This window comes from Ammospiza nelsoni, chromosome 2, assembly GCF_027579445.1.
Source record: "Ammospiza nelsoni isolate bAmmNel1 chromosome 2, bAmmNel1.pri, whole genome shotgun sequence".
Lineage (NCBI taxonomy): Eukaryota > Metazoa > Chordata > Aves > Passeriformes > Passerellidae > Ammospiza > Ammospiza nelsoni.
Window position 1 is genome coordinate 43715901 of NC_080634.1, and position 21905 is coordinate 43737805.

A 21905-nucleotide genomic window follows, 5' to 3' on the forward strand; every position below is an offset into this window, starting at 1 on the left:
CCAGCCTTTTCTTTTGCTGGATATTGTTGGATTTTTTTTTTTTTTCACAAAGCTAGTTGAAAAGTCCTTAAAGGGTTTACAGTCAGTTTAAGAGTGTATCCTTGTCTAAGAATGGTGCAAATTCAGGGAAAGGTTTATGGAGGACTGAACTAAGGGTAGAGGTAATGAGCTGTCTCTTCTCCCCTTCAGGCTTTTTCTCTGTACTATTGCTGCTTGGAATTGAAATAATCTCAAATGATGTATTTAAAGTATAAATCTGTAATTTTGTTACAGCACCTGCAAAGTCAGCTACGCTAATTAAAAATGGCCCATATATCTGAAGACTTAGATTCATGTTTTAATCCTTTCCAATTTTGAAATCCCCTGAATAGGATAAAAAAGGGTGCATGCACAAAGAATGTCACGCCTTCTATCCTCAGGCAAAGCTGAATCCACTCCATTGTGTGTAAATATCCTAAGATCATCAGCAGCCATAACCCAAAAGTCTCTGCATGCTGCACTCCAGTTTTTGTGAGTGGTAATTAGACCAGTTCATGTCGAGGCCCCTTATACTCAAACCCCTCTTTTTCATCCCATTTCTAAATGCAGCCGTGGAAAATTTACCTAGCTCATCAGCCCTGCCAAACTGATCTAGCCTTCCAGCCTTCCAGATATTGCCACTTCCTTAGGGGCATGCATCCAGCTCTGTTTTTGAATTAGTGAATACTGCCACTTTGACAGCTGCCCTGTGGTCAGACCACCACACTGGTATTCTGCTGTAGAGCTCAGGCCTCTGCAGAAGTAGATGCTCTGATTTCTTCCCTGCCTGCTAAAATGATAGATAAGTAGGTATCTTGGAGGTACCCTACACTGCCTCTGCACAGGACAAGTTTGTATAAGATTTGGTAAAGAGGTTAGTTGATTTTTTTGACAATTTGTGATAGTTTCAAGAGCAGAAATATACAGTTTCTCCTGGAATCACTAGGAAAGCTAACTTTCAGTAAACACATCAAGACCTGACGTGCTGAAATGGACTGATGAGAGCTCTAAAATAATTCTGATATTTATGAGGAGACACTTTCTCTTTACTAGTCCTTAAAGTTAATAGACAAATAAAAATAAAAAGAGAAAACCTTTCAGAACGGGATGCATTATGTGGATTAAAGAAGCTAGTTGGTTAGGAAAACAAAAAATGAAAGAGTAAAATCTATATCTCATTTGTTTAACGTAAAAAGAATCATAGGTGACGTGCTTGTCAATGGAGCAGCTGACATTTGGGATTTAGTGAAAAGTTTAAATTTCACACTGAAAGTAGAACATAATTAGGTTTAGTTTCATTTGTGCACTTGCTTATGTTGCACAAAAAGTACTCAATGCCACGTCAACACCCTTGGGAGGTCTATCTTGATGTGGTCAGTGGTATGTGTTCCTGTTTTGCTTTTCATAAAATGTGATTTCCAGTGAATTCTTAACAGTCCCAAAAATCTGAAAACCAAAATCCAAGGTTAGTCACCTCAAGTTCACTAGAGACTGAAAATAACTTTCCAACAGACATAAAATATAAGTCTTCTCTAGATTGTTAAAACACAAGCACTACATTATGGAGAGATGTTTGCATAGTTTTTTACAGTGATGCTTTTATACTTAGGAAAAACTTGTCCTTCTGTGTGTTTGAGACTAAATTTTTGAAATGTCCTTTCAGGAAGAGCCATATCCAAATGTACTGAGAAGCCATGGTTTATTTATTCTTATCTATTCTTTTATGTGTCAATCAGACCTCTTATTTTTTTGTTGTTGTTGCAGAAATTTCATGCAGTATGATCATCTGTACTGAGGATTAGAATGTCTGTTCATTCTCTTTTGCTTTTCTTACTAACATTACATTTCTATTCCACACTCTGGTAAAATAGTCTTGCAGTTCTGACCTGCTTATGTTAATAATGTCTATCCTAAGTCCTGTTTTTGTGAAAAGGAAGTTCTAATTATAAATGATGTGGCATATATAAGGTGACTCTATGCTAATAAAGGCAGAAAGGGTGAGAAAGACATAATTTTGTAATGACTGGAAATTCTGTTACACAAATGAAGTTCTCAGCATACCCTGGAAAGTGCAGCTGCCAATGGGGACACTGCAGTTGCAGTACATACTACAGAATGTCAAAACTGAAGGCCTCTTAGATAAGCCTTTCTTGAAGAATTTAAGTAATTCTTTGAGTGTCTTAGTTTGTTTCTGGCATGGCTTTTGACAAAACAGTACGTGTCTTTTTAGTGCAGCAGCTGGAGAATGAATGGGAAGGTATATTACACTTTGTACAAGGGCTTTGTTTTTAGAATGGTGTTATTTTATTAGTCTACTGGGATCCGAAAGGTTCTTAAAATAAAAAGTAAATTTCCTTTTCTTTTTAGATCTCTAGATATCCTACTTCTTTTCCAATATACTTTAAAATTAAAAAAACACAAACAAAAATTGAAACCTAAGTCTTCAACACCCTTCTCCATCAAAAAAAAAAAAAAAAAAAAAAAAAAAAGAAACAAACCACAAAACAAACCACCACTACACTACAACAAACCCAGACCTTAAATTCTAAACTTAGGTTAGAATTTGAATCTGACAAATCTTTAGGCATGTGATAGTGTTTAATGCCAGTAAAGATTTCCTTCAATTAAATTCTGATTCTTAGTAACTGCAGAAATTCTCTTTGTGTACATAAAATAAGAACATTTTTCTTTTCTTTGAAGTTGTTAAAATGCAAATAATTTGTATTTGGCTGTAGAAGTTGAAGATGGGTGAGGAGATGCAGTTTGTGCTCTTCATAATGCACAGCACTTTGAAGGTCCTTTTTGGTGGAGGATGGGTGGGTGTTGTGTCTTGGAACAGTCACTCTTCTTGATACTAGAATTCACATATGTTTGCTAACAAATGCTTAGCATGTGGTGGGTGTTTTAGTTTTGTTTTTCTAAGGCCTGTTACCACAGACCTACATTTATGGTACAGTCTGATTTCCTTCGTTTCTACTCTGCTCCTCCAGTTTACTAAAGTTTTGCTTCTCCATGTCATAAATGAACAATAATAAATATTGCCAGATAGATGTTAGATTTGAGAATTCATTATGTGAGATAAAATGTCTTACATTGCTTGATTATCCTAGAGATGTTGACTTAATTCCAGGAATATTTACTCACTTTGTTCTGTTCACACCGTACAGAGCTATGTTTCTCATTCCTGAGTAGGTAGAATTTTAAGTTTTAGTTTGATAATACATGCTACATATACTGGCTGATTTATAGGTTACATTGATTTCATATCATTTGCTAATGTTTTTTAATCTTTTATTTGTGTTGACACTAATTGTTTATTGAGATATGGTAAACCTCATGTAAAAATGAAGATCTTTAATGTAAGGATTGGGACGGTTTTCATGAAATTCAGCTACTTTGAGAAAAAAATCTACTTAATGTAGGGAAAGATAATGCAGTGTTGATGTCTGTTCTTGTTATGTCCATTGAGACCTTTTCTGTGCTGCTGTTCAAAACAGAGGAAAAGATCTTGTGTAGAATGTCCTGTTCCAATACTTAATTTGATAATTAAAAATACATGGTGTTTATAGTAAGTTACCCTGGTCCACGTGCTGTGAATAGGAACAAAATAAATTCCTATATTCCTCTATGTAGTATTAGGATTTATTTAAACATTTCATCCATATAAGTGGGGGCTTGCCTAGTTCGTATTTCATCAGCTGAGCATTATTTGGAATTTATAGGAAAGAACTGATCTGTTGTGAAGTGTTTTGGATGCTTTCTTAGTATATAGCATTCAAACACTCAGGATATGGAGCAGGTAAGGTATGAGGACTGTGATTTTATGGAGTTTGAGGAGAAAAGTTTTGAGGGAAGGTATGGAGGAAATGGATATGTAGATCATGAAGCACTGAGCTGAGTGGGAGGGAAAAAAGTTTGCCTTATTGAGTCAGTCATACAGTCAGTATGATATTAATATAATCAGCTTGCTTACTTTGAAGATTTTCCTCCATGGCTCTTTGCTCTAAGACTGCTGATTGTAGTTCAGCTGGTCACGTAAGGAACATGTTGACTTGTTCTCAAGTGATACTGAGCTAGGGAAAAGCTGGAAGCTGCTACTGCCTAAAATAGCTACCCTTGTTAACAACTCCATATGAACATTAACTGTACGTTGCGTGCTATGCTTAAGCTGTCTTGAGGAATCAGTAATGCTGTCCTTGTTCTCCAACCTGCAGCTACACCTAAAACTGCTTCTTCCATAGTTCATTTAACTGTCCCATGTTCTGATGTGTTTTGAAAAATTGATCAATGTTGTTTAGTGCGTTCCTACAGTTAACTGTAGAAATGGTTCTGTAATGCAGGGAGAAAACATTTTTCCTTTTATTTCTTACTCTGCACTCAAATAGCATATAAAAACAAAGGCTATAAATTATGTACCTTGCATTTGATTAGTTCATAGTGCTACATGGATTTTTATGAGTTAAATGGCAATAGTTGAATGTGTTATTATGGGTACAGTCATGTTTTCCCAGTTTCCACTGTTGCCAGAACTGAGTTGAGCAAATATAACAAATCAGAAATGTAAGGGAGGAGTAGCACATGCTGGTACAGTAATTTAAACACATGGTCTGTGAAGCATTACAGTGCAGTGTTTTTACATCTGTATTATCTTTACCTGTTTTCCTTGCTTTGCAAAACTGACCAGCAGAAAAGTGAAAAATTGTTCCCCAGTATGAAGGTTTATATATAGTCCAGTATATATAGGGCAGTCTTTACTATGTTGCACCATGTTTTATAAATAAATAGGCATTAAAAAGAAATAAAGAAGTCTTGCTGTATGTGGCATGTTTCTCAGTGAAGCTGAATATTTGAAAACCTGTGCTACCAAAGATGCAGTGTGCTTAATAGTATCTTGTTGAGGTTTAACTCCAGCCATCAAACATAATTTATTGGTGTGATGATCAGAGGGAGGCCAGATTCATCCAAAACATAGCCCAGCACTAGCCATGGTAAAGAAAATAACCTCTACCCCAGACAAAACCAGCACATACTGTATTAAATGAGCTACTACGGTGTGTCTGTAACTCTTTGGTCTGAAATAGCTTATGTGCATGGTTAGAGAGTGTTAATGTACATATGTTAAAACGTCTTTAAAAGCTAGTTTGTGGTATGTCTACCTTGTAACAGAAGATTAGAATGGGAGTAGTTTGACATAAGTAATTATTTTGGTGACTACTGTTTCATTTTATGTCCTTCTGAATTTGTTACTTGTTGTGGTTTTGCTGAAGAATATGACAATGGGCACTCCATGTAATCCAGAAAAGCATAATTTTAAGGATAATTTATTTAAAGTATGAATGGTACCAAGTTAATAACGCATTGGATTCTAATTTATAACAATACTATCTGAATATGATTTTTAATTTCTACCGGTTCTAAATGATCAGATAACAAATTTTGTTGTCAGTGTTCATACAACTCATTTGGAGTTGTATGTTTGTCCCCATGTACTTCTCAGAGCAGTGTTGTTAAATGGCATCAAGATAATATTGATGCTTGTTATGAATAGACTGCATCTGCTGCTTATTAGCAAAGCATGCTAATCATATACTCCTAAAGAAAAATAATGACTGATTACACTTTTGTATTTCCATTGAATTGAATACTTCCATGAATGACAGTCGTGAATGTACTTGCCATTTTTTCAAAACAGAGAAATGTAAGCTTCCAGGGTTTTGCAGAGGACTGGGTGGGTTACTTGACAGTCCTACTGTTCTCATCTTTTCGCTTGAAGTTGAAAGGCAGCTGCACATTCCTTTCACATTACTGCTTTACTGTGACTGGTTACTTCAGCTACCACAGAGGGATTGTTCAGGTGTCAGTGGGGAGGAGAGTAGTCTGCCCGATAATCTGAGGGTGTGATCTATGCACAGAAAGTTTGGGAACACTAATGATTGCGTACTGGCCAGTTCATTACCACTCTCTAGGCCCTGGATGTGAACTCATCATGCTGAGGTACTGGACTGTGCTTGAGATTCCAGACATATCTGGCTTGGTTTGAAAATCTGTGAAGTCACATTTAAAAATGGCAAATAAGTGATCAAAGAGAGAAGGAATCAAATGTTGGTTGGGAAACTGGTGGTGGCCAGGGCAAGGGTTTGGGAATCTGACATACAGTGATGCTTGGAGAGAATCCAAAAAGTTCTTGTTTGGTTTTGAATGTGGCTGTTGTTGGCAAGCTTAACCTTTTGTTATTAAACTTTCTGTGCTAGCAGGTCATTGTTGTGAATGCATGACTGTCCTAACTCTTGCTTTGTTTTGTCCTAGTCACATTGATCAAACAACAACATGGCAAGATCCTAGGAAGGCCATGCTTTCCCAGATGAATGTTACAGCTCCCACCAGTCCTTCTGTGCAGCAGAACATCATGAACTCAGCATCAGGTAAGCAAAATTTGCATTTATGAAAAAGATCATACAAGTAAACCACAGGCTAATCTAATCAGGGGGAGAGGGAGTCCAGATTTAATAAATGTTCTTCTACTCTTCCTGGTTTGAAACTTTAAATTTGTTGATGTCTGATTCATCAAGCAAGAGGCTGATAGTTGAAATAATAGAATTTGTATAATATTTATGTTGTCAATAAAAAGAACACTGTAGTTCTTTGATTTATGTTTTTTTTTTTCAAATGAATGGTTCAAAGTTGTAAGGAAGCAGAATTTTTCTCTATTTTCTTCTGACCACAAAGTGCTCTTAAATTGATGAAGACCAGAATTTCCATTCAGTTAATATCAATTTACATTAAAGCTTTTGTGCTTCACAGTGTTCTTCTGCCTCTGCCTCCCTTTGCTCACTGACTAGACATGTTATACCACCATTTATTTACATTTTCTGCATTTAATATGAACATATAATTTTTTCCTGTTGTCCTTAAATGGATCAAACAAATACCATGAAAGTCTTGTTTAGAAGCAGAGATGTTTTTGTTTTCCTCTTGTGTTTCTCTTACTTCCAAAATCCAGTATCATGGTCATTATTGCTCTAACTGGAGGAAGTCTGTTGCCTTTTCCTGGAATATAGAATTGTTTTTCAGCTGGCTGGGGGCAGGGGTGGGGAGGGCTCTCACTAGACAGCAGTAAAATGTTCTTGTTCTTGCTATAGAATCTACTGTGTGTTTTCAGAGCTCTTGCATCTGATTATGCAGAGAGCAAGCAGATAAATTTGGTACCATGCTTGTTTGAGTGCTTGGTCTTGCCCTGGCTTTGTCACCTCCTGTCTGTCACTGAGGTTCATGTTATATTTATTTTCTCACAGTCTGACTGTATTTTGTGTGTGTCTGCTGTTCCTGTACTTCCCAAGGGTTATTCTCTGGTGCTGCTTTTTGTGGTCTGTTTAGACAGCTTTGTTTCATGCTGCAATTCATGTGCTGCACACAATACCAAAAGATTAACAGGCGTGACCAAACTGTGCTGTTCATGACTGAGTATTAGAGGGGAAGTTAATCAAACTTTTTGCTGGCTAGGCCAGGAGGCTGGATTATCCTGAAACAAATGAGTCCTGTTCAAGTTCAGGAAGTTGTGATTCACAGCAATTAAGGTCTCAGGCTCTGATGTGAAAATAAAACAGTGTGATTATTTTCTGTGTAAATTTATCCCAGGAAACCTGCAGCAATAGAGGTGGCATGTTTTTGTAGGGACACTTCTAAAGGAGGGAGAATAGGAGAAAGGAAACAATTCCCTTGGGCTGTCCTGCCTTTTTGCTTATTTGTGCTAAAACTAGATGCTTGCTGTTTCAATATTGACATATTTTAAGATAACTCCTCAAACCTTCCGCTGTACCAAGAATTCACAGGAAAAAATATTGATAGTAAAGTAGGAATCACTTTATGTACTTAGAAATGAAGGGTTCTTAGCAAAAAAAGTACTATTAAATTGTAACAGGGTGGTAACAAACTTGGAAAGAAGCTAGTAATCTGGACACAAGGATTATTTTTTAAAGAACATTTACATGTAATTGCCTGATATAATTATGTGAGAGAGTGATGTTGCATAGATATTGTCGTTCATGCAGTAAAGAACAGTTGAAAAGGGCAAGTGGGTTGTCTTGTGATTTGAGAAAGCACTTACTTGGATACAAGTTCATTGAACATTTATTTTTAATATCACAGATGATACTATGTTGAATATCAACTGAAAATCCTGTGAAGCTTTTTTTCCCCAAGTGCTCTGAGTCTGATAAAGTGCATGAAGGACTCAGAACCCCTGTGTATACATCATATGTTATCTGGAGTTAGGTTTTTTTAAGTTTAAGTCAGTTGAGGTAGTATGACTTGGAACTGGCACTTTGGATGCACTTGCTTATTACCCTTATTTGCTATTAACAAAAGTCTGCTTTGAATTAATAATACCAAATCTGCATTTATTGGATGTGATTCTGATACTTGATCTGGCAAATGTTTATGTACAAACTTTAAATTATGACTGTTTATTTGTTTTTACTAAAGTCTCTTATACCTAGCTTTGTTACTTTTTATTACTGAGTTCATGGTGGCTTATGCTTCCTTGGTAGCCTCTCGAATAATCTTTGAGAGAAATGGAAAAGTCAAGTAACTATGTACCACTTCAGCACAGTGGAACTTACAGTCATGATGTTGGCACTCAGATTTAAGACTACTTAATGTTCTAATTTGGGCATTCATCCTCGAGAAATCAAGTTGAGGCCTTAAAGACAGAAGTTTCCTGTTATGAAATATTGCTGGCAGCGAAACATACCCTAGTGCATGAGAGCCTTTCATGAAAGATATTGGGAAAAAACGAGTGTGAGTATTGTGACAGCTGGAGATCACTGACTTGCAAAAAAGTGTCTGAAATCCCACAAAGGAGAATATTTTCCTTTCTGTATAGACCTTGTATGGTGCTCATTAATTTTAGCCCTTAAAGTTACTGTCCAAGTTCTAGTGTACTGCCTCAGGAGCCTGTGAGTCAAGTTACTGTGCTGAAACATAGGAGAGATTTCTGGGAGCTGTTGTGACAGCCTTTAGAAGCTTTAACCATTTAGTCAGAATTAGAGTTCTTGACATTAGCAAGGAAATTGCTATGAACAGGAAAACAAACTGAAGATGCAGAGAGAAGAGAACTGTGAAAGCTGATGTGTGCATATTGGAGATAAACCTGTTGTCTTTTTGGATAAATAGGGGAAGAAGAACTCAGGAAAGATGTGATGAGGGCAAGTCAAAAGATTGTTAAAATATAAAAATGGGAAACATGTAGTTTAGCATAAGATTGAAATCTTTAGGTTATCTGACTTAAGAAATTCCATCTCTTGAGGCACTTAGGTATCTTGCTGCAAATTACATTTCTTCAAAGAAGTTAATGGACATCTGAACCAGTTATATCTGTTCCAGGCATGACTTTTGTGAATGAGTTATTCTATGAGTGTTAGTTAGCTACATGCTTTATAGAAAGTCATCAGTGTGTGAAAAGTGAGGGGGTTTATGTCTGTCTTTCTTAACTTAGTTGCTACAAGTAATCAACTAAAATAGTTTGGGCCATATGTATGCAGGGAAGGAGCACAGTACTCTGTTAGATGGCATCTGTTGGTTAATATGTGAAATAGCATTGCATCTTCACTTCAGTAGTAGAAAGGAGACAAGCCTGTTATTTGTACATATGCCACATGTATATAAAAAGTCATTGTAACTGTTCTCATTTTTTTGCATTATGTTTCTAACCATTTTTCCCTAAAGGAAAACAGAAAGAACAGAAAAAAAAAAAAACCAAAAAAACAAAAACACAACATAGGTTCTTCTGCCTTGATTTAAAACAAACAAACAAAAAGGTGGTAGTAATGGTATGCTGTTCTTCTTAGGAACATCTCCTATACATTTCCTACTGAGGTAAAGTTATACATTTGAAAATAAACAGTGGCTGTTTCATATACAATTACAGTTGCTACAACAGAAATGGGATAATTGTATTAGTGTATTTCTGTTCTTCAGATACTTTTACTTTCTGAATCATGCTTGAGTCAGGCTTGATAGGACTGCATGCTTTAGCCTTTTCTGCTTGCACATAGACCTTAGATAATTAGCTTTGGAGCAGATTATGTGTCTTTGTCCTCTTTTGTCTTCATTCTTATGTGGCAATTTTGAATTGAGTTTCCCAGTGAAAGTTTGTAGACCTAGTGTAATTCCATTGTCTCTTAAGGTAAGGCTGTAGTGCCATGTTAAATGTTGGTAAGGAAATGGACACTTGAATTCATAACTCTCAGGGGACAGGTGGGTAGGAAGGAATATGCCAATAACTAAAGCAAGTTCTAGCTCTTGTCTTAGGTTCTTGCTCACTTCAGTTGCAGATCGTGTCTGTGTAGCCATCATAGTGCTGACTGTACAAAATTCCATTTTGTGTACAGTCAGCACTATGGTCTATTCTGAAGCTTGAGTTACTAAGTATCTGCATGACAGTGTTAATTTCTTTCTTCATCTGCAAAAACTCACCCCTTTTTAAAAAGTGTCTTTTTATACTAATTTGACAGGATAAAGGTGTACTTAAAGTAAATTTTGTGGACTTGGACACAGTTTTTGGAAGTTTTAGAACCACAATGACTGAAAGGAAGAAGTTCAGCTTTCACGGAGAAAGATTGGGAAAGATCTTGGAGATCAGTGTTTGTATGAGGTGAAGGTGAATCCTGTTGTTGAACATAGGTATTCTAGTTCCCAGGTTGTCCATGCATAGTCAGTTGGTAGATAGATACAGATGCCCTCTTATATGCATTGACCTGTTGATAAAATATGGCTTTGTTTACATTTGTTTTAAAAATAAGTGTTAGGAATAGTAGAGTCTTGCAAGATTCACTTCTTATCCCAGCACAGATTAAATCTCTCCTACATTTTTGCTTTTGTTACTCTTCCAGTTGCTTTCTATCTGCCAGCAGCAAGCTCTGCTTTGCATTCCAGATTCCATGGCATATGAGAAAGTTTAAAAAAAAACTCACAAAAAGTGGAGACATGCACCAAAGAGACATGCACACAGACTTTTGAAATTACATGTTATTTATATGAAGTTACACCATTATATAAATATTTAGTTACAGAGGTATGGCTTACCAGTAGTTCTGGAAAGCTGGCTTACATTTGGAAATCAGAATTTAATTTTTTGTAACTTTGTCCTCAAAAGTACCACAGTGCAGGCTGAGTTCCCTGCCTAGAAGGGTTGTGTCTCCCTGTGCAAATTATTTCACAGAATTCTAAACTTGCAGTTGTGATAGGGTTCAGTTGTCATAGGAGGCACCAAACAGAACTAGTAGGGGGACCATGTCACAGGGATACTGTTTGTGCTAAATATTTACAATAGTTTGAGGGGAGACTGGAGAAGTACTTGAGAGATATTTAGGCACTTAGTAAGCAGAGAGAAACTGGCCCAAGGAATAACTTGTGATAGAATCACAGAATCTCCTGATTTGGATGGGACCTGCAAGGATCATTGAGTCCAACTCCTGGCCCTGTGCAGGGCATCCCCAAGAGTCACACCGTTGAGAGCATTGTCCAAACACTTCTTGAGATCTGTCAGGATTGAGGCTATGACCATGTCCCTGAGGAGCCTGTTCCAGGGCCCAACATGCTTGTGAGGCCAAGTGACTATTCGTAGCCTCTATACCTTTTAGGTCTCTTTATGTATTTGGTGCTTTATTCAAAAGTTTATGGAATGTGACAGTCCCTAAATGGGCTACTTTCAGCAGCCAACAAGATCTGTCCATCACCCCAGGCTAGATGTCTGGACTAAATGGACTTTTGGTTAGACCCAGTATTGTTGTTTCTATACAACGTGAGCTACAGTAACCATGGAAATTTTAGTGAAAAGGTCTGAACAGCAGCAATATATAGGATTTAGCTGTTGTGACCTAGGTTATCTAACACTAAAAATTCTGTTCCTGTTCAGCCTTTTGGGGATAAATGGGCATGTTATTGCAAAGGACTTTTCCTAGATGCTCTGGGTGAATGTGTCCCCTATTCCTCAGCATGGGTTTAGTTCTTTCCTCTGGTAGTTGCCTCAAATACAGAGTTTGTCAAGTGACCCTTTAGAAAATCAGACATGTCTTCTAGCTCCACAATTACAAAACCAAACAGGAATTGCAGAAGGCAATAATTTCAATTTTTGAACTGCCTTTTCAGTATGTAACGATGACAGCAGAAACATGAGAGCAGTTTGTTGTCCAAGGAAGCAAGCTACATTATTAATGCCAGAAGTTTCCAGAGATAAAAGCTATGCTTCTACAGTCATTCATAGCACTTAGCAAGGAAGGCTTGCTGCTGTGATAGCCGGGTGAGCAGATGGACGAACCTTTTTGTCCTGTTCCACAGCTGTGCTTTTTATTTAGAAAGAGAACCTTGCCCAGGTTTGTCTCTAGTAGTAATCTAGTACTCATCAGATCACTGAATCTCTTAAGTAGCATTATTCCACCAGGTGGATGGACTGATCAGCTCCTGGCAGCCTTCTTCAAAGGCATTTTGTTCTTACTTGCTACAAAGGAACATGCCGGACCAGTACAGATTTCAGTGCTCAGCAGGACTGACACCCCAAGGCTGGTTTTGTTATTCCTGAAGCCAAAGAGGGTTTTTCTGGCTTTGCAGTTCACGAAGCATCTCTTGCTGGGTTTCTCCAAGGCATGTATGGCTTAGCAGGACTCTGAGGAGAGTGGTAGTGAGAAGGTCTGCCTGCATGGCTAGCATGCTGGCTCAGCAGTGAAGGAGTGGGTTTGATTCTTCATTGACTTCTACAGTTGGATGATGGGGGGCATGTCGCTGTGGTCCTCTGCTCCAGCTTTGTAAAAAAACATCTCACTGGTTAGCTGGCTGGTCTTTGGGTATTGTAACAAAACACAGCATTCAAAGTACAGCACTGGAGCTCTCATTTCTCCTTCTCCATCAAAGTCCTTTTCTACAGTGAGTATCTTAGGCTTTAAGCATCATTTGCAGTATTGTCACCCTTTGTTGCCTGTTCTGTTCACTAGCTTCTGATGAAACTGAGGTACTTGTTACTTGTAGGCAACACTTAGAGCAGTAGAGGTGGGAAGAAAATACCTAGAGTTCACTGTTTCTCCTCACTTGAAATTCATCTGTAGCACTAATGATGGAGTGGTGAAGTTGTTAGAGAAGGGCTTTGTTTTTGGAGCCAAAATGAATGTTTAAATTAGAAATGTAGTTTGCAAGGGATCTTCAAAGACCACTGTAAGAAATTCTTGTCCTGATTATGCCTTGGGATATTACTGGAATGCAATTGAATTATTTTTTTACTCATTTTGACGTTTCTACAAGAACATCTTTTGAGATTAAGCAAACTAATCTATCCTCCCTACCTCTTCTCCCAGCTTTAGACTGAATTCTTCAGCAGGAGCATGACTTCAGGACAGAGTTACAGTCAAGAGCTAATGTAGTTCGAAGATGGATGTAGTAGACATTTACAGGATGGGCAGATATTTTTGGCTATACCTGAATCTCATGTGTGAAATAATGATATTTGTGTACACTTAGTGTATCTTACATCATACGGAATAATCTGTTCGTCCAAGTCTAACAGCCAGATGGCTTCTGCTGTTGTATTATTGTATCACGCTGACTAAGAGTAGAAGAACTTGAAATACAATGGCTTGCTGCTACAGCAGGTTTATCCTAGTTTCTTTTGCATTCTTAACATGTGCAGTGAATCTTTTGTTGTATAATTTGAGGATTGTACTTAAATCTAAAATATGGGGAAGATCTTCCTCTATCTAATTTAGACATTTTTAAAGGTTCATGTCAATGTGAGCATAAAAATTCAAAATCATGTATTTATAAAGCACCTTCCAGATAAGATGAGATAAATATTTATTTTTTTAAATAGTTTTCAGTCTAAGCAAAGTATGGGTGACTGTATGTGATCATACAGAGATGGGAACAAGGGGTTTAAGATTGGTATAGGAATGAAAGGTAGTTTCTTGAAAGCTGCTGATGGGAGCATATGGGAACCATTCCTCAGGCTGTGTTCAGACCTCAACTATGGACTCTACAACATCATTATGTACTTTCCTTTGACCATTTCTAGAAGTAGTTTTTCCTGTGTGTGCCTTTCTGCTTGTAGAGACATTGCACTGCTGTTCATAGCCCTGTGTCTTTGTGACTGCTCATTGTGTTTCCTTGCCTTTGCTGTGTCATTGCTTGTTTGCCCGCCTTGTTCTTCAGGTTTGCATTTTTGTCTGCTTAAGCTTTGAATGCTTTCACCAAAAGTTAGAGTATGAGGTAAAGAGGAAATTAGTTTTGTTCACTTCTTTTTTTAATTGTTTGTGAAAGACAGGATCATTTCAGGATCTCCTCAGTGTTAGCTTGTTCCTGCTGCTGTGTCTTAATCACTAGATGAACTTTTCTGTGGAAGGTAGAATTATTCTATGCTTCTTTTTCCTGGTGCACATGCTGGTTTCATTCTGGCAGGCTTGACTTATTGCTGGTTTTATACTAGAATGCTATAGCAAAATGATATGTCAAAAGCATATGAAAGGATGCAAACAAACTTGAAAATTAAAGTCCAAATCCTAAATAAAAATGATAGAAGTGTTTCCTGTTCCTTCGTTTTCCACCCAGCACTTTTTTGCCCTTAATCCCAGAAATAAGCTTGAAACTCTTCTGTTTCATGTATTGTTATATATGTAGAATGTTAAAATTTTTTTTAGATCAATTTCAGGTGGAGCAAGCAAGAGCCCGCCATCAACTCCTTCCTTCTATATTGCAGGCCCACTCCCCGATGGATGGGAACAAGCTATGACCCAGGATGGAGAAATTTACTACATAAACCATAAGAACAAGACCACATCTTGGCTAGACCCAAGGCTTGACCCACGCTTTGGTAAAAGTTCATCTCAATTCAGAATTCTTGATTTGCTTCAGTTCACGCAGCTTTAATTTTGCAGGCATATTTTGAAAACTTTTTATAGTATGATTAAAATAGATTTTAAGTTGTAGAGGCCTTATTTAAATAACTTTTTGCTTTTTTTTCTAAGATAAATACTATTAGCTTATATCCTCCAGGACTGTATGTTACCCAAGTTTCTAATGCTACGGGTTGGTATTTTGCCACATGATCCATACAGTTCCCCAGAGTGGTGACATTCAGAAATTACTTATTGAGATGGTTTCAGACAAGCTCATTCATCCCTTTAAATTAGCAAAACTTTACTGCAGTAGAATCTTTTAATTCCTAAACAAATATTTACTTTCCTTTGTGCTATCTTAAGAGGGCATTGTCAAATAATAGTTCATGCTGTTTAAATACACTTGAAAATTATACCAGCTTATAATTCCAGCTTGTCACAGTGATTATCATGATGAAACTTTCCTGTATTAAACAAATTATGAGGAATTACTAGTTTTGTTGCTCCTACTATAAAAGGTAATAACCTTTTTGTGGGATAAAGACTATTTAATTTTGGAAATAGAAATAGTAACTTAATGATCACAAAGTCTGGATGGAGAAATTAAACAAAACAGAACTTTTATGTAATTTTTTTCAATTATATTTTTGATCTATATGAAGAGCTGAACTGCAAGCTTTTCAATAAAGTATTGGCACTGATGACTGTGAATAGAAATCACATATAATATGAAGACTCTAAACTACTTTCATAGATTATCCAAGATGTATTTAGTATGGCATTAAAATTTCTATTTTTTTGTAAAGCCATGACCTGTGGGTGTCAGCCTTATTAGCTTGCCCTTGATTTGTTTTCCCAATAACTTACTATTTTCAACTCCTTTGGATTTTAATTATTTTTCCAGAGCCATGGAAAAACAGTAGGAGTAAAAAAAAAAAGAAGAGATCATTGTGGTTTTCAGGCTTTACTTTTGGACTCAGTGCAGCTAAATGAAAACAGTGTGCAGATCACTGAGTAGGTCAGGCTGAGGGGATGCAAAACCTTTGAAGCTTTACAGGGGTTGACCTAACAACAACTGTGGGCCCCTTCTGGGAGAGGCATTAACTCCATGAATGCCATATAAATACAGAGCTACAAAACTCAACAGTCACTGTTCTGTTTTGTTTTCTGAAATGTCTGCTAGAAATTCTGCATTTTGGTTTGTAGGCTTGAGTGCTTACTTATAACATCCGTTTACACTTACGGAGAACACCAAATTGTCACGCTTTGTTTATAAACTGCTCACCAGTTTGTAGACAGGTTGAACCACTATGCAACTTGAGCCCAAAGGTGGGGTGTCAGCTTTGGCAAATGTCCATGCTGGCTTTAACACCAGCCAGAGCTACAGACCTGTTTGCACATTGCAAGAGGAGTGTGTGGGTAATTTGCAACTTCACAATTACGTAGTATATGAGTAAGGCTGAAAAGGAAGCAGTCATTTTGAAAATCAGTGTTGCCTTTTGCAATTACATTTACTCAGGTAATCTTGCCAGAGTATCATTTTTTCTTTTCATGCATTACTTTGTAATTTCTAAAGATTAACTGGAATTAAAAAGGGGTGTGGAAAATGCCTTAATAGACAGAGGTTGTGAGTGAGATGAATCTTGCTTTTCACAACTATTTTGTATTCTGGTAAATAGAGTGGTCCAACTGTAAGGGCAAAAGCTGCTTGTCTTGTGTGTACTGAAACCCTATCAAATGTTAAGGCTGTGCAGTTAAACTGAAAGAAGCTAGAAATGTCCAAAAGACTGATTAAGGGTTTCTTGCTGCATAGCTTCCCTTTTTGGGCCCACTGTGTATGTGTATCCCAGACAGGCTTGAGTATATGCCAAGGCTCTTTATTTTGTGGTCGGACTTTTAATCTGTTCCAGACCTTTTCAGTCAAAGAGCTCAAGTGTAACTGAAAGGGGCAGGAAAGGAAAAAAAAAGCATGTGGGCTCTTCTGATCTAGAGTGACGGCAAATAGAGACAAGCTGCTAGTTGAGCTTGAAGGAGTTTTCCTTGAAAACCTAAGTTCTACACATTGTATTATGGCTTATGTTTTTATAATTTGAGCCAAGAAAATACAAAATTCTTTTCCTGTTGCTTTCTTACTTGTGACCTCCTTAAGTCACTCCAGTCAAGAAACAAAAAAAATCTCTGACAGAGTTAAATTACTGAGCTTGCATTTATTTACTATGTGGAGATCCTCAGCAAATGTGTGCTGTGACCCTAAATAGCATGTGAATGACTCAGAAGTTTACCTTTCTGTGCTTAATATAGGTTGAAACTTCTGTTTGTATTTTTCCCCTGAGGATGACCAAACCCTTTTTTATCACCATGCTTTAATATAAGGGCTTGGTTTTCAATATTTGTGACTACTAATACTTCCAGAAGCAGGATAAATTCATCTTTGTCTTGTGGAAGCTTTTGGTTATTACAGTGATGCTAACAGTGATTGAAAATGAAGAAGGAATTAATGTCTCTCTCAGCCACTTTCACCAATCTTAAGAACCATTGAGGAAAACAAATCTATTCAATGGTATGTGCAAACATACTCGTCTGTTCCAGTATGCAGAAGGTATGAAGAGTTTTTGCCTTTATTGCTTCTGAATTCCCAGCTTCCAGGGAGACAGCCTTTATGTCTCTGTATGTTCCTCATCAGATGGAAACTTTGCATTCATCTTTATTTTCTCTAGTAGGTGTGGATATAGCTCTTTTTTAAATAGTGCTTGGAATTTTCCATTATTGTGGCTAGAAAAGAGTGAGTGGAAGGAAAATCAGTTGGAAAAATTATTTCAGGTGGACTGATTTGGTGTGGAGCATTCTGGTATAGCATTCATGCTTTTAAACAAAAAATAAAGGAGTGTAATTAGTATGTATTCTTTCTTGCAGCAGACTTTTAGAAATAATGCATCAAAAAAGAGCCTCTGTCAGAATAGCTGTTGGGTAGGCTGGGTCTCAAACCTGAGCACTCCAAGTTGAAGATAAGAACTTCATTCCAAGACTCAAGTGTAGCATCTTTGAAATGGGTTAGAGGTCTTCAGCTACACCATTTAAGTGTCAGTGAAGTCCTGTGGCTCAGACTTTCGTTCTCCAAGTCTACAAATACAACTTTAAAACAGTTTTGTGTTAGGGTAATTCACAAACTTTAATATCTAGGAAAGAACTAAGAAGGAAAGGAGGGTCTTCTGATGCCAAGCACAGGCAGTCGTAAAGATGACATGGGATCAAAGGAGTAGGGAGATGGGAGGGGGTTGGTCCTTGGGCTTGTGTCAGCAGGATTCTTGTCTGGTGGAGCATGTGGTAAAAACATGCTGTCCTACCTTCTCAGTGCCTTTGCAGGCCTCAAAGTAAGAGGCCTCAAATTGCCTTGGTTTTTCATTTTATTTAGAAGAGGGTTTTTCCCGTTGATGGAATTGGACTGTCGGGTTGAACTTTTTTTTGGGACCGTTTTGTCTTTTCTGCTGTTGTTCATTGGTCAGTCTTCACAGATCCTACTGGATTTTTGAGCCTTTCAGATAACATAATGCATTTTCTTGATATTCAAACATCTGGATAGGAAGCAGGTCAGCTATGCATTCAGAGTGGCTGGAGTTGGTGAAGTAGAAGAACATCTGCTTTTCCTATAAAATCAAATTTCCTAGAACCAGTTGAGGTTTAAAATTGTTTAGCTTTTTTGCTGTAAGTTTCCAAGAATTGGCTTTTGTATCAAATACCATTAAAGGTATTTTAAGTCTTATTTAAGTTAGGACTTTGTTTTGAAGTGCAACCTTAAGTACTTTGCCCTTTGAGGGTCCTAAATTCAAAGATGAAATTAAAGTGGGAAAACACTGGAAACTGGCAGTTGATTTCTGCTGGTTTAAGTTTGGTGTGGAGACCTTACTACTCCAGTAGAGTAGTCAGACAAGTGTCTCTAGGAACTGGAGTAAAAAAAGATAATGTTTGAGTTTTCTTATGTTTTAAAGGCTTGTAACTTATGGTCATACCGATTTTGCACACTCCCAGTTTCTTTCCTTCGGGTTTTCCAATTCTTGGAGCTGTGATAATGGGGTATGAAGCAAAATATGTGACCTCAGGTTGAAATCACTGCCATGACTTTATCACTCCCACTTAGAGATAATGTTCTTTGAAGTTCTGCATGAATTTTGGATGAGGGGGAAGGTAAGGCAAAACAATGTTTAATATCATTAGGAAAAGTGCCATAGGGGCCCTCCATACAGTAGCTGCTTGACTGCACAATTAGAAAATGAAATAAAAGTGATGATGATAATATGATTATAGAGAAGGTACACCAGGTTTTGCAGCTTCCTTTTTTTTGTAGTATAAAACTGTCGTTGAAAAAGTGAAAAGAGGTTGTTCAGAAACACTGTAGTCAAGTATACATTTAATTGAAATATATATTTATCATTTCTGTTTAAAGAAAAAACAAGCAAACACACAACAAGTTTGAAATTCAATTAAAGCTTAAGCTTCAGAGCATCTGCTAATTTTTAAGTATCCGAAATTAAAAGGAGGTATTCCGTAGTGTTGCTTTCTTATTCCTTACCTATCTAGCACTTTGTTTAATATAAATTCCTTCAAATTAGTTTATAGAAGCCTTTCAAGATGCAGATTTTTGGACAGCATAGAACTGGAGCTCTAGATTGGAAAACTGGGGTTTGGCCTTTGTCTAGTCAAAAAAAAAAAAAAAAGCCCAGACTTTGTGTCTGATCATAGTAGCATTTAAGACTTGTTAAGTTCCAGAACTGCCTTCAGTTTTTTGCACAAAAAGCAGAGCATGACCACAAGTAGCTTTGGTCTGCAAATGCAATGGCATATTCTCTTTATATACCCTGTAAAACACAGGAGGATTTGACTCCATCTAAAAAGGTCCAGTGGTATTAGATTTTTCACTTGCCTGTCTCTGTTTTTCCAGAAGAACAGTTTCAGGAGATCACTTAGGATGGGGTAAAGACTTCTGTATTTTGGTATGTGTGTCAGAGATGTTTACAGATGAAGAAGATCAGTTTTCAGTGAACCAGTGACTTCTGTCAAAGCCTGCTGCAAATTTGCAGAGGCAGATGAAATTTCACTGGTAAGCATCCCTTTGTAAAAGGCAGGTGCTTCCTTATGGTAATGACAATAAATAATTATTTGTTGTGTATGATTATATCAGAAAGTGAAATCTGGGTTTGTTTGAAAGCAGGATATATTTCTCCCTCTTAACTGAAGTTCACTGAAGAAATCACTAAATCTGTCCACAAGTGTTGTGTCAGGATGCAGTTACCTACTTTATGTAGAATATTTCTAGACTATGAAAGAGAGAGAAACCCACACTTTTCTTAAGAATTTATCAGGACAGTAGGTTTATGTAAGTTTACACCTGTTTTGTGGTTTGTTCTGTTTTCAGAGTAATTGAATCCTGTTTGGGAAAGGAGATTTATTGCTAATGATGTCTGGGTGCCAGTAAAAATAATGCATGCTTGCAGTGTTGTGCTAAGCAGCTGTGATAATGAAAGGAAACTGCACTCCTAACAGGGACACTTTTTCCTTCATATCCTTCTAACACAGCAGTTTGCACTTTCCTGTTAATGAGCATACTGTATTAAAAGTTGAAGGTGGATCGTTTTGAACATGATTCATTAACTGTAATCTAAATATATGTACCCACAGTAATTATATAGTCTATATCTAATCATATATGATCTAAAATTCAAAGACATCAGGCTTTTTGTCTTTGAATTCAATCGTGTTGAAACATGATGGTAGTTTCTTTTATATAGAAGTATTTCTTGACAGCATATTGTTGATTTTTATTTGGCAGTAGTTTTTACTGGATTCTGTAATTTCTATTTAATTATTTCTGATGGGCACATGACAAATTAAAAAAAAGATGAAGATGTGCAGATGTGTATATATAGGGTTTGTTCCACCCAATCAAATTAAAGGAAACCTGCATTTTAAAAAGTTATCACATTAGTTTATAAGAAACTGTAGAGAAGCTTGTCTTTTGGTTAGTTAACCCAGGAAGTATTATGTGGTGATTAAACAGTGAACCTGTTCACAGCTAATAGCCTTATGTGGACTCTTTGCTGATAAAACTTTGGTCTAACCTGTGGACGAGCTTTCATTAAATATATTTTGCCAGAGAGTCAGTGGACAGGCATGTGAGGCTTTGGTTAGCTCAGATTCCTGCACTTGCTGTAGTCTTCAGTGTTTCAGACATAAAATTTAAATTTAAACAACATTAGTTCAGGTTTCTACTCATAATCTGTCCAGTGCACTCTGTCTTCTATGGTTCTGTAGTGCTGATACTTACAGTGTCAGTTGCGTTCTGTAAGTGAAGGAATTTAAAACTCGTTTAGCCTTCCAAAATTAAAATTGATTTTTTTTAAAAAAAGTGAAAAAGAGTTATGTAGAGAGTTAAAAGAGAATTCTAATAAGAGCCCATTATTTAAAGAGTTTTGTTTTATATGCGTGCACTGAAGTTCCTAAAAGCTACTTACTTTACTGCTGAATATAATTTATATTTGCTTTTCTGGCTGGCCAGAATATTTTGGTTCTTCTGAAACTGGCATACATTGAGTGAAAGTGGTTTATAAACACTGCTGTTTACTGCTGTGGGGGGAAAAGAACTGACACAGCTTTTTACTCCAGTTTAGTTACCACTGATTCAAGAGTCTGTGCATGCTGTAGAGTCTTAATGGTGCTCAAGTCAGTCTGGCTATTGCAAATCTACATTTGACAATACAGAAAGACTTCAAAAACAATGGCAGATTTATCAAAGAAAAAGGAACTTAATTTATATTGTTTTAACCAGCAGGTGTGATAGTGGTACTAAAACAAAAAGAAAAATACTAATTTAATTTGAATGAAACTAGTTGATAAGTGCAGAGTAACCAGTCTGTACTTTGGACATGATTCTGTAATAGTATTTTCATTGGCTATATCTTGCTTTAACCAAAAGTTCAGCTCAGGAGTCTGTGAATATTTCTATTTGCCTAAGACACT

At 36.9% G+C, this 21905-nt stretch overlaps 1 protein-coding gene across 4 annotated transcripts in view; it reads left to right on the top strand.

Annotated features, from left to right (window-relative positions):
- The window catches only part of YAP1 (Yes1 associated transcriptional regulator), an 88437-nt gene that overhangs the window by 42960 nt on the left and 23572 nt on the right, over positions 1 to 21905 (top strand). For all 4 annotated transcript variants that reach the window (XM_059467191.1, XM_059467193.1, XM_059467192.1 and 1 more), the window contains exons 3-4: positions 6325 to 6440; positions 14756 to 14869. In XM_059467191.1, the coding sequence (XP_059323174.1) occupies positions 6325 to 6440; positions 14756 to 14869 (230 nt within the window). The remainder of the gene's footprint in view (positions 1 to 6324; positions 6441 to 14755; positions 14870 to 21905) is intronic.